The 13,981-nt window shown below is 33.7% G+C and overlaps 1 protein-coding gene across 1 annotated transcript; it reads left to right on the top strand.

Annotated features, from left to right (window-relative positions):
• On the top strand, window positions 5,272–5,913 carry LOC109349805 (F-box protein At1g80960-like). The gene has a single exon (XM_019590832.1). It carries the CDS (start codon window positions 5,272–5,274, stop codon window positions 5,911–5,913), a length of 642 nt encoding a protein of 213 aa, XP_019446377.1.

The raw sequence follows: 13,981 nt of genomic DNA on the forward strand, positions 1-13,981 counted from the left end.
TTTTTTAATAAAAGAACCATGGCTATTGTAGAATCCATTCATATAACTTTTGATAAATCCAATCTAAACTTGAAAGAAATATCAATGGTTGATGATTACTTTCGTAGTTCATCCTTGGAAAATCCCATTAGTGATGTTACAACCAACAAAGAGCATTTGAAAATAGATGATGATTTAACATCACAAGAAGAGCACATTCATTCTAATTTACCTAGAGAATGGAGAATCCATCGATATCATCCTATTAACAACATCATTAGTGATATAAGTAAGGGAGTTACCACTCACCAAAAAGTAAATGATGCTTGTCTAAACATGACCTTTGTTTCTCAAGTGGAACCCTCCAAGATTTACGATGCAATCGAGGATGAATACTGGATTCTTGCTATGCAACAAGAACTTAACCAGTTCTAGAGAAACGAAGTTTGGGAACTTGGTCCTAGACCTAAAGATAGACATGTTATAGGAACACGTTGGGTCTTTTGAAATAAATCAGATGAAAATTGTATTATTATAAGAAATAATGCAAGAATTGTAGTACAATGATACAACCAGGAAGAAGGCATTGACTTTGTTGAAACCTTTTCTCTAGTTGCTAGAATCTAGGTCCAAGAGAATTCTTGGTCGAAGTAGTGTTTGTAAAGATATTCAATTTCTTATTAGTAAAATAAAATATCTAAAGATTAGATAGGGAAGTCTGGATATAGATTGCAGTGGTTGGAAATTGGACTAGGATAAATTGATCGTGATACTTTCTCTCTTTCCATACACTTCTACTTTCAAGCAATTATCGTTATATGAAATTACATTCATATCGAGATTATTGCATAAGTGTATTTGTATAGTTAATCGCTTTCATTGAACTATTTAAGTGCATATTAGATCATAATAAATACTGTTTTCTTGCTACATCAAGAACAAAATATTTTTAAGAAAATCATCAAGGTTAATCAATTAAACCTTTTGCTAATCGATTAACTCAAGCTTTATGTTAATTGATTAAGTCATCAATTAAAAATAACAACCAGTAATTTCTCAGATTATCTTTTATATCTGAATTGTATTAAATTTTTACTCAAGCACCTAGTCACCCCCTCCCCTCTAGGTGAAGTTAGAGCCTTTGTTAACCAATAGAGTTCTGTAAATAACAATATACCTACTACCTAGAACTTGTGATGGTATTTTGTTGCAATCTGAATATGAGGAAAAATAAATTAATTCCTCCGTAGAAGGACAGGATATTGTCATGGATGCAAGAACTTTGAGTTCAGTTTGCTTTAACATACCATGCATAGGTGTTGATGTCAACATTGGACTTCAATGTTGATAGGAAGAAATTCTACTATTCTATGTGTAGATTTCCTCAAAGGGAAATATAAAATGTAAGCATAAGGTAGTGGTTGAAACTATGAAAAATCGAGATATCCTCTCTGTGGTAAATCTCAATCTAAATGATCGCATGTTGCATTATTTTATTAGCTATGTTGTAGTTCCCAAATTTTCCACTAATTCGCAAATAAATGATAAGGAACTACAACTGATGTATGCTATTAAAAATAATCTTTCCATTAATTGGGTTGTTATGATAATGTGACATATGTGGTCATTTAGAAGAAAACACAACCCCTTACCTTATATTGTCATAATAACTATCATACTTAAGCACTTTGATATTTCCACTGTTAGAGAATCTATGATCGAGCTTGATGTTAGAGACAATAGGATTGATGTCGATGTGATCCACTAGATAGGCTTCTTTAGAGAACCAATTGGTCTACTTTTCAAACATTACAATGATCAACCGGTTTCTCCTATGGATAACCCCTCTGCTCACCCTCCTGAACCTCAGACCTCTTTATTTCACGTCGATTCATCCTCATCTTCTGTCATGCCTACCAACCAGATGATCATGGATGAGTTGGTCTGACTTTGAGGATTCATCACTATAAGGGTGGATGCCCTTGATGTTCAGAACCAACAAGTCCAGGTTGAACTTAGAAGATTATCAAATTGATTGGACTACATGGATATCAATGATGATAGTGACGGACCAAAGTCTTAGGGTTGTTGTCTAGGATTTTTTCCTATGATATTTGTCTTTTGATGTTTTAGTCTATGTGCTTGCTTTTTGGATGTAATATTGGTACTTTGTTAAAAACTATGTTTTGTATGAACGTCTATATGATTAATGTTAATGATGATATGTTGCTTACCATTAATTCCATTCTCTTATAGCATATTCCTTATGTTTCATGTAATTTTGACATTAGCTTTATATATCAGTCATCTATATTATCGTGTACTCCTTCTGTATATTTTATTGTTCCTTTGGAAACTTTCTTTTTCCTTCGTTTTGATGTAGTCACAAGGGGGAGAAAAGGTGGAGTTTTGTGTTTTGTAGATTTAATCTTGCAGGGCACATATTCAAAAACAAAGAGGGAGCATAAAAGATAGGGGAGCATATACAATTTCAAAATGTTCAAATAAAAAATTATAAGTTAAATCAAAAAACTCAAATTCTCAAGAAGATCTTGGTTTGCCATCATCAAAAGGGGGAGGTTGTGAAGAAGATCTTACTCCTGACCTTGACACAATTTTAATGAAGACACAAAAATTAACAAATAGAAGAAAAAGAAAGAATATCATGAAGACTTAGAAGACAAGCTTTCAAAGATCAAGATTTGTATAGTCTTCTAAGATAGGTACATCTATCCTAAAGTCTTTTAATTACAATTAGGCATAATGCTCAAGTGAAAATATTTTTAAAATCGTGTTAGAATCGATTAAAAATCGATTAAAATTAATTTTCAAAAAGCTAAGTAGCGGGTTACTAGACCTGAGTAACAGGTTACTAGACCCGAGTAACAGATTACTTGAACTGAGTAATAGGTTAATGGCACTAAGTAACTGGTTATCAATCAATTTTAACTGAGATTAACTGATTACTCAATGGGAGTAACCTATTACTCAATGGGAGTAACCGATTACTCATTTGGATATAACATTCGGGTAATCGATTACCCAATGTTTTAACCAGTTACTAAGAGTTGTTACACGAGACTTTTAAGTCCAAACTAATCACCTTTCATCCAAAATGAATGAGTTTCATTCCAACTAAATTCTACCTTCACTTAGGGGTATGTTGGTTGGTTGGAAGCCTATTTTAAGATAATTAGATTCCCTAATTGGTACACCAATTTTCAGAATAACTTTCACAACAATTTGCATATACTTTGTTCTTGCAACTTTGAATTTTAACTGTCATAATTTTTTCTGAAGTTGCATTGAAGTGTTTTTCTATGTTTTATATATTAAAAATCTTGAGCCTTGTGTATATTCACAGTGAAAGAACATAAAGATTGCAAATTTAGAATTGTTATATCTTCTAAAAAATCTTTGTCCTAATTATATCCATCATTCTTGCAAGTGCTGTAAATTTTTCACTATAGGGTGTGGTGAAAAGGGAAGATTGAAACATAGAACATGTGTTCTTGTAAGTGGTGAGATTATGGTGGGTATGTTTGCACTCATAATCTCGAGGTGAGACTTGTAATTACTACTCATCAGATCGGTAAAATATCGTGTCTAGCAAGAGGACTTGATGTAGCATTCAAGTGGACAAGAAGGTGAACCATTATAAAAACTGGTTTATCTCTATTCTTCTCTCTAATCCTCACTTTTATGTCTATACTTTCATTTTTTGCAACTTAATTCCGCTGCACTATACTCTACTTACTTAAAGTTGTGAAAAATCCTTAATTGTGTAAAAAACAAATTGTTAAAGATAGAGCACAATGCGGAAGCACGAGATTGAATCAATTGAGAACAAAAGAGAAGCAAGTAAAGGATAAAGAAAATAACACACAAGATTTAACGTGGAAAAACCCCTCAGTGTGAGAGGAAAAAAACCACGGGCGATCAAGAGCAAAATTCCACTATGTAAAAAAGAAGAGTACAAGAAATCCTCTTATAATGATGAGGACAAATGACAATATTTTTCTCACAAATACTCTCTCAAATGGAACAAGAATTCTCACCAAGAATGCACTCACAATATATGTGTAAATGAAAGAGATGTTGTGTGTTGTGAAGATGATTTTGAAGCTCTCTATATGTGTCCTTTTATAGGCAAGCAAAGTCTTGGTATCTTGGATATGAAGCATTGGATGCTTGGAAACAAAGCCATAAAAGTGACACAAAATGTCTTTAGAGAGAGCCATAAAATAGTCATAAAATTCTTTTAAGGCATAGAAATGAGAGGCATCTAACAAAAATAAATGGTGTATAATACAGTGATAATATAAAATATTGTTACACTATCGCTACATACATTTCTTTCTTTTAATTTTTTACTACTTACAATTTTTTTTAATCATATAATTGTTCCAAGGGTAGTTTTGACATTTAACAAATATTATTATTTATCTCTTCTCATTTTTACTATAGCAAACAAACGAAAGATAGAAGAAAATACAGATTTCTCATCTTTTTCTTTTCTCTTTCTCTTCTATCAAACAATAAGAAAATGAGGAGGAACCCGCTTACTCTAAGAGTAAAACTTACTCCCAATCTTAGCCATCAATTCTAGGGGAATCCAATGGTTTGAATTAGTTATTAGATTTAAACCATTTCAGTTCATAGAATTGATGACTAGGATGCACTATACTTATAGTCTATACTTACAATCATCACTCTAAGAAAATACACTATACTTATAATCTTAAATAAGTTTAATACATAATATCTTTTATGCAATCTATGCAAATTTGTATTGTAGCAATATAGAAACAAAGTTATGAGTTGTAGACATTTACCATATATAGAATATAACATTGACTTTGAGTTGAGTTGAAAAAATACATGTATTCAACAATATAACGTATATAATTTTTTCATTTGATCTATTGCAATGTAAATAAATTCTAATTAGTAAATATTACAATTCAGTTTTGGTAAAAAATCTCAACCTACATTTATTGTTTGGGTCAATTTTCATTAACACAATTCCATATCATTATTAGGAAATTTAATAAACTTAGATTTTTTTAAATTTTAATCAACACGAAAAGAAGAAAGATATTTTGTGAAATTTTATTACAAGCTGACACATGTCTTTCATGGATATATAGATGAACAACCGTAACACAACTTTCCTCTCCCATTCTCACATTTTTCACCATAGTATTGTCTTAAATGTTGAATCCTATAATTTCTTCATTGATGTTCAACCCAAAAAGAAGATTAGAAAAGAGATCAAAGGTGGAGTTGGAAATGGGAAGTGATGAAATACCAGATTTAACCAAAAAAGTACCTGCAAATGTATTAAGTCACATCCTCACTTTTCTTCCACTTGATGAAGCTATAAGAAGTGGTATCCTTTCAAAGAAATGGAAAGATCTTTGGAGAAATACTACACACATAGAACTGAATGAGAAGAAATTGATAAAGCCTTTATCACAACTTTTAATTTCAAGAAAATTTGTACCAACCAAAGATGTTACAAAAGGAGCTAACAGGTATGCTCTTCTTGTGTATAGAATCATGTTTCATCACTATGGTGACTTACCTAGTTTCCGCATTTTGCACTTATGGAAGAGTCTTTTGCTTGGGGAAGTTCAATCTTGGGTTGAGTATGTGCTTAAAACTAGGGAAGGGGTTCAAAAATTGAGCCTTGAGTGTGAGCTTGATAATGGAGAAATGGGAGAGTGGTTCCTATTCAAAGATGACATTCCTAAGCTCAATTTCTCAAAGGGGATATTTCAAAGTCTAGGTTCGCTTGAAATGATTAACTACAATATTAATTGTTCAAATGCATTTGTTGGCTGCAAAAACCTTAAAACCCTAAAGCTGGAGAAGATCAACTTGGCTGACAGGATCATCAACGATATTCTGAATAATTGTGTAGTGTTGTAGAACTTTACTCTGAATGAGTCTACTGGATTTAACAAACTCATTATCATGAAATAAAGTCTTAAAGTTTTGAAGCTCCAAGGTCTGTGTGTGGATAAGCTAAAAGTTTCATGTGAGAATCTTGAAGTTTTGTTGCTTGATTCTTTAACTTATCCTACAAATGCTGCAAGCATCTATACACCAAACCTGAAAACATTCAGTTCTTATTATTACTCATTGTTTGGAAACATGCATGCTATAAATGAAGGGTACTCTATTGTGAAAGGCTGGGAAATTCTCGAACATTCTGCAGTGGTAAGTTTCTTTGAATAGTTTTATTTTCTTAACTACATCAATTACATTATAATATATCTTAATCTTTTACTCTTCTAATATAATGTTTTAGAAACTTGTTTGACCGAACCCTGTATATAGTAGCCATGGTTAATCCCTAAGATTGCTTTTCAACCTCATTTAAACAACCATTTGTTGAAAATGCTAAAATATGGATTGCACTTCTAATTTTATTTGAGTTTCTCCAAATTTAGTTTGACATTTTTTGTGCAGAACTCATTAAAATCACCATTGCAGAACTCTAATCCATTGTCTGTTCTAAGCTTCTCCACTTTCTTCCCTGTCTAGGTTTCAACAAGCACAAGAAATCCTCTTATAATGATGAGGACAAATGACAATATTTTTTCTCACAAATACTCTCTCAAATGGAACAAGAATTCTCACCAAGAATGCACTCACAATATATGTGTAAATGAAAGAGATGTTGTGTGTTGTGAAGATGATTTTGAAGCTCTCTATATGTGTCCTTTTATAGGCAAGCAAAGTCTTGGTATCTTGGATTCCAAGCATTGGATGCTTGGAAACAAAGCCATAAAAGTGACATAAAATGCCCTTAAAGAGAGCCATAAAATTGTCATAAAATTCTTTTAAGGCATAGTAATGAGAGGCATCTAACAATCTCCACCTTGGCTCGAATTTGATAAGTTGCTCATCGCCAAATAATGCCCCGAAGGGCACTCAAGTGCTGTAGAGACCAACCAAGTCCAAGCAAAGTTGGAACTTGGTATTCGGAAGTGGCTTGGTAAGTATATCTGCTGGATTCTCTGATGTGTGAATCTTTTCCACCATAATTTCACCAATAGCAACAATATCTCGGATAAAGTGACGTTTTATATCAATGTGTTTGGTCTTGTCATGATAACGATTATTCCTGGTCAAATGAATAGCACTTTGACTATCACAAAACACTGTAAGAACACCCTGTATTAGACCAAGTTCATTTACCAAACCTCGGAGCCAAATAGCCTCCTTCACACCCTCCGTTGCTGAAATATATTCTGCTTCAGTCGTAGACAATGCAGCAATGGACTGAAGAGTAGCTTTCCAGCTAATAGCACTATTACAGAGAGTAAAGATGTAACCAGAAAGAGACCTCCTTCTGTCAATATCACCACCATAATCCGAATCAACATAACCTACAACGTCATCAGTTGTAGCCTTGTTTCTGTCAAATACCAAGCCAATACCAGAAGTACCTTTTAGATACCGAAAAATCCATTTTACAGCACTCCAATGATCCTTTCCAGGATTATGCATATATCGACTTACCATGCTAACAGCATATGCTAAATCAGGTCTAGTGCACACCATAGCATACATAAGACTACCAACTGCACTAGCATAAGGAATATGTGACATACGCTCCATCTCTTCCTCTGTATGTGGGCAAAGATCTAAAGATAACTTGAAATGTGCAGCAAGTGGAGTAGAAACAGGTTTACAATTATTCATATTAAACCTTTCAAGCACTCTTTCAATATATTTCTCTTGGGATAAAAACAATTTACCAGCTTGACGATCCCTGTGAATCTCCATACCAAGAATTTTCTTGGCTGCACCTAATTCTTTCATCTCAAACTCATTATTGAGTTGAATTTTCAATTTCCGGATCAAAGACTTGTCACGTGAAGCAATTAGCATATCATCAACATACAGTAACAAGTATATGAATGATTCATTTGGAAATTTCTGGAAATAAATACAGTCATCAAATTGACTCCTGCAATAACCTTGCCCAATCATAAAAGAATCAAACCTCATGTACCATTGTCTGGGAGCTTGCTTAAGGCCATATAATGATTTCTTCAATCGACAGACAAGATGCTCCTTATCAGGAACAATAAATCCTTCAGGTTGTTCCATGTAAATTTCTTCTTCCAGCTCTCCATGTAGAAAAGCTGTCTTTACATCAAGTTGCTCCAACTCCAAATCAAATAAAGCAACAAAAGCAAGCAAAACACGTATAGAAGTATGACGAACAACAGGTGAGAATATCTCATTAAAGTCAATACCTTCCTTTTGATTAAAACCTTTAACAACTAGTCGTGCTTTGCATCTTGGATCTTCAACCCCGGGAATACCGTCTTTCTTCTTATAGATCCATTTACATCGTAATGGTCGTTTGCCTTCGGGAAGCTCTGTCAAAGCCCAAGTACCATTCTTATGAAGACTTTCAATCTCTTCATTCATAGCCACTAGCCACTGTGACGAATCAACACAAGAAACAGCTTCTGTATAGCTGGCAGGTTCAACATCATCATTTACCTCTTGTGCAACTGACAATGCATAAGCAATTAAATTATCACCATCAGTGTATCTAGCTGGCCTTTTAATTAGTCTTCTGGTTCTGTCTCGAGCAATACAATAATCATCTTCTTGCTGATGAATAGGAGAAGTTGTACTGTCATCACAATCAACATAATGATCATCAATGCTAGATTGATTTGTAGAGGAAGATGGAACATCAACATTAGGAACTGTAGGTTTCACTATCAACTCCACCTTCTCGCTAGTACCCTGTAGATTACCTGTACTAGTAGAAGAAGACACAATAGATTGTTTTCCAGAAGATAAAAATGCATCCTCATTAAAAGTCACATCTCTGCTAAGAATTAATTTCCGTGACTTTGCATCAGAATACCATAAGCGATATCCTTTAGACTCAGATGCATAACCAAGAAATATGCACTCAACAGCTCTTGGAGCTAATTTACCATCATTAACATGTGCATAAGCAGGACATCCAAAGATTCTTAAGTTAGAATAATCAACAGGATTACCTGACCAAATTTCTTCTGGGATTTTGAAATCAAGTGCTGAATGTGGAGAACGATTAACCAGGTAACAAGCAGTAGATGCTGCTTCAGCCCAAAATTCACGCCGATGCCATAACCCAGCATTTGAGAGCATACAACGAACTCTCTCAAGTAGAGTCCTGTTCATCCGTTCTGCAACACCATTTTGTTGAGGATTTCTTGGAATAGTTTTGTGTCTAGCAATACCATTTTTTGTGCAGAACTCATTAAAATCACCATTGCAGAACTCTAATCCATTGTCTGTTCTAAGCTTCTTCACTTTCTTCCCTGTCTGGGTTTCAACAAGAGTTTTCCACTTCTTGAAAGTGGAGAAAGTCTCATTTTTATGCTGCAGAAAATAAACCCAAACTTTGCGAGAAAAATCATCAATGATGGTCATCATATAGCGACATCCTCCATGAGAAGGAAATTTAGAAGGCCCCCAAAGGTCAGAATGAATATAATCAAGAATACCTTTGGTACGGTGAGTTGCAGTGGAGAAACTAACCTTTTTCTGTTTCCCAAAAACACAATGTTTACAAAAATCCAATTTACCAATGCCATGTTTACCAAGATGACCTTGTTTGCTTAGAAGGTGCATACCTTTTTCACTCATATGGCCCAGGCGCATGTGCCATAATTTGGTAATGTCATTATCATGCATTGAAGAAGATACAGCTGTTGAACCTGTCACAACAGAACCTTGCAAGACATATAAACTACCAATCCGGTTAGCTTTCAATAATACCATAGCACCTTTCAATACCTTTAGAACTCCACCTTCAGCTGAATACCTACACCCGAGAGACTCTAGGGTGCCAAGAGAAATTAAGTTCCGCTTCAAATCTGGAATATAGCGGACATTAGCCAAGGTTCTGACAACACCGTCATGAGCCTTGATCTGAATAGTACCTATTCCTGCAACTTTGCATTGGGTATCATTGCCCATCAAAACAACACCACTGTCAACATGTTCAAAAGTGGTGAATAAGTCCTTATAAGGACACATATGAAAAGTACATCCAGAATCAAGAATCCATTCTGTTTTACTCCTATTATTATAAGAGACAACAGATAAAAGAATATCACCGTCAGAATTGGCTTCAATATTAGCAGCTTCAGAGGATTGTTGAAATTTTCCCTTATCTTGTTTTTCTTGTTTTTTCTTTAAGATAAAACAATCAGGAATGTCATGCCCCGGTTTCTTGCAATAGCGACAAGTTTTGTTGGATTTGCGACCTCTGGATTTGGATCTGAACTTTTTATAATTGGTACTCCCTTTTTCTTGAGTTCTACCTCGAACACTTAAGCCCTCACCCTTGTCCACAGAATTAACTTCAAGATCAAATTTTTCTTTGGACAATAAATTAGATTTAACATCTTCAAAGGATAAGGTATCATTATTTCCATACAACATGATTTCTTTGAAGTGCTTATAGGTAGAAGGTAAAGAGACAACCAACAAAACAGCTTTGTCTTCATCTTCAATATTAATATCAATATTTTGCATATCCATAATAATAGAATTAAACTCATCAAGATGAGTTTGAATAGGAGTACCTTCAACCATACGAATGGTGTATAACCGTTCTTTGAGACGAAGCTTGTTTGCGAGGCTCTTGGTCATGTATAAAGTTTCTAACTTCAGCCACAAAGCCGCAGCGGTTTCTTCATTGGCAACCTCACGAAGAACCTCCTTCGACAAACAAAGTTGAATTGTTGAAAGCGCCTTTTCATCCAACTCGTCCCATTGATCATCGGTCATGGAAACTGGTTTCTTTGACTTCCCATCTAAAGCTTTCTTTAATCCGCTCTGGATAAGAACGGCCCTCATTTGGACTCGCCAAATAGAAAAGCTAATTTTGCCATCAAACTTCTCAATGTCAAATTTTGCAGACATTTTGAAATTCTCAATTTAGTAAGAGCTCTGATTCCACTTGTTAAGGTTAGAGCACAATGCGGAAGCACAGGATTGAATCAATTGAGAACAAAAGAGAAGCAAGTAAAGGATAAAGAAAATAACACACAAGATTTAATGTGGAAAAAATCCTCAGTGTGAGAGGAAAAAAACCACGGGCGATCAAGAGCAAAATTCCACTATGTAAAAAAGAAGAGTACAAGAAATCCTCTTATAATGATGAGGACAAATGACAATATTTTTTCTCACAAATACTCTCTCAAATGGAACAAGAATTCTCACCAAGAATGCACTCACAATATATGTGTAAATGAAAGAGATGTTGTGTGTTGTGAAGATGATTTTGAAGCTCTCTATATGTGTCCTTTTATAGGCAAGCAAAGTCTTGGTATCTTGGATATGAAGCATTGGATGCTTGGAAACAAAGCCATAAAAGTGACATAAAATGCCCTTAAAGAGAGCCATAAAATAGTCATAAAATTCTTTTAAGGCATAGTAATGAGAGGCATCTAACACAAATTCAACCCACTCTCATTTTTTATCATCGTCCCTTCTCCCATAATGATGTTCCCCAATTTTCCAAATAGTTACAAGTATTAATCACATTTTCAAGTAAATATTCTTTCTTACACTAAACCTTTTAGGCTCTAACAATCAAGTATTATTTCTAGACCAAGCCTCTCTAGCCTCAATTCTTAACCAAATATTCTTACCTACAAAGTGTCTCCAAGCTTTATGTAGTAAATAGAGTTGGTGTTTTGATATTTAACAACTCACTAGGTGAGTATATGAATATGTAAGATTACTTCATTGTAGGAACCACTAAGAAAAAATATCCTAAGATTTACCACTGTGAAAATGTCAATATTCTCTTTCTCTTAGCTAAGTTTGCCTTTGCAAACATATATTATAATGAAGTTAAGGTAATATTGTATACAAATAGAACTTATATAAAAGAATGTATTTCACAGTTTCTTTTCACGTGACTTATATATTCTTTATATTCCAATCTAATTTTTTTATCTGCTGAGGTTCTTCTTCCTTTATTTACAAGCTTTAATGACTTCAAAAGAATGTTCAAATGATTATGAAATTGTTTGTTTAGAGTAAACATTTAATGCATTGATACATTGATTCTTAGTACCGACAATGAAGTAGTTGCTTGAATGCATTGTGTCTTGAAACATGTACGATTCCACTCACATTATGTTAGATCAGTTGTATTAACTTCATATTCCTTGACATGTCTATGTTTTCTTTCTTGATTGTAACTTCAAACTTCTAATAAAACTTCATGAACTACTCATATATATATATATATTTTATTTCTTTGTGTGTGCAAATTCGACTTTTTTCATCTTTTTTTGTACTACCAAGGGTATTCCTTCTCCCTATGGATAAGGAACTAATCCCTTTTAGCATGTGTGACAGCCTCTCCTAATAAGTGTCACTCCTATAGGTATTCGTCTTTTTCTTCCGCAAGTTGGTTAGATAACAAAATATTTCGTATTTCTAAGAATATTAAGTTTCTCTTACCAAGAAATAGATTATCTAATAATAATTTGTACCAAAAAAGAGTATATAATAATTGAACGATTTAGTAATTGTAATATATGCACATAAAATTATTTAAGTTCAAATGATAAATGATTGGACTAGTAGAATATGCTTACAAGATTCAAATCAATATAGTTAATGTCATTTAAGAGGGAGGTCATTGGACGTAGTTAACACTTAGACCCACGTGACTTTATTTTATATGCATATAGCTTTAGAAGTAATAAGTCGTTAGGATGAACTCAGACACTAAACATGCTTAACTTAACATTAAAAAAGATATATCATAGTGTTGGGTCTCATAGGGCTTTTTCACTCACTTAGAGGGGGGTGAATAGGTGATACGGTAAACAATTACTGTTGCTCGATAGACAAAGAGAAAACATAAAATTATACATTGTCTAATCGATTAATTCTATCTGCTATTACTCAATAAAATAAACACCTTAATCGATTATTTAGTTCTCGTTTAGTTAAAACAGTTTTCTTTCGATCTCCAAGATTACCAAGATTCACCTAAACTTATATGCATTATTACAAATAATTAAGAACAATAAATGCACAATACAAAATATGCCATTAACACAGAATTATATGCATGTCAAGTTATGTAACTCAAGTAATGCTGAAATGTAAAAAGATAAAGGAAAAGAAGAATGAGACACGACTTTAGCGAGATTGCGGGTCAACTTGCAAACTACATCCAAGCCTCTCCTTCTGATCTTTGGAGATTTTTCTTCACTGTGGAAATTAAACGTTCTTTAGAAACACACTTGCAATACAAGAGGAAAGACGCTACTTTCTTAATCTCTATGAACTTGACAACCTTGGTTAGACCTCTCTCTCGCCTACTAAGATCTCCTATCTTTTAGTGATTAGGCCCCAGCTAGGTATCGCTCAATACCAAGACCTCTTGCTTTTCATGAAGACACACCTAACAACAGCTAGGATTTTTCCCAAACCTATTCTTTATCAATACTGATAACAATTACACCAAAAGAATATGTTATTGCCTTTGTCTAACAATTTTCTTCAAGTTATATGTGCAGATTTAACCACTCTTCTTACAATCTAAGAACTCTTCTAAAAGATCTCACAAATACAGCACAGAAAGTGTGAGATGCAAAGTTTCTTTTTAACAAAAGATTTGATAATTAAGGTGAATGGTTATCTTGTAAATATTCACGCTTTTCTTATTCTCAAAAGAACACTTTGAAAATCTGTCTATAGATATGAAAGTTAGAGCTTAAGATTTTCTGAACAAAGTGTGTAATCTCTTTATTTCGAATATCTGTTCTAACTCTATGAATCAATGTTCATCTCAAAGATATTAAATACTTAGCCTCTAGATATTCTTTTTAATGTTTTTCCTTGTATGAACTCGAGTCTTGACTTTATTGTTGATACTTGTTGTTTGTTGATTAGCTCATCCCTTCCAGCTTGTCCTTGATCATTAATCATGTTGTCG

The sequence above is a fragment of the Lupinus angustifolius genome, chromosome LG01 (assembly GCF_001865875.1).
Source record: "Lupinus angustifolius cultivar Tanjil chromosome LG01, LupAngTanjil_v1.0, whole genome shotgun sequence".
NCBI classification, from domain to species: Eukaryota; Viridiplantae; Streptophyta; class Magnoliopsida; order Fabales; family Fabaceae; genus Lupinus; species Lupinus angustifolius.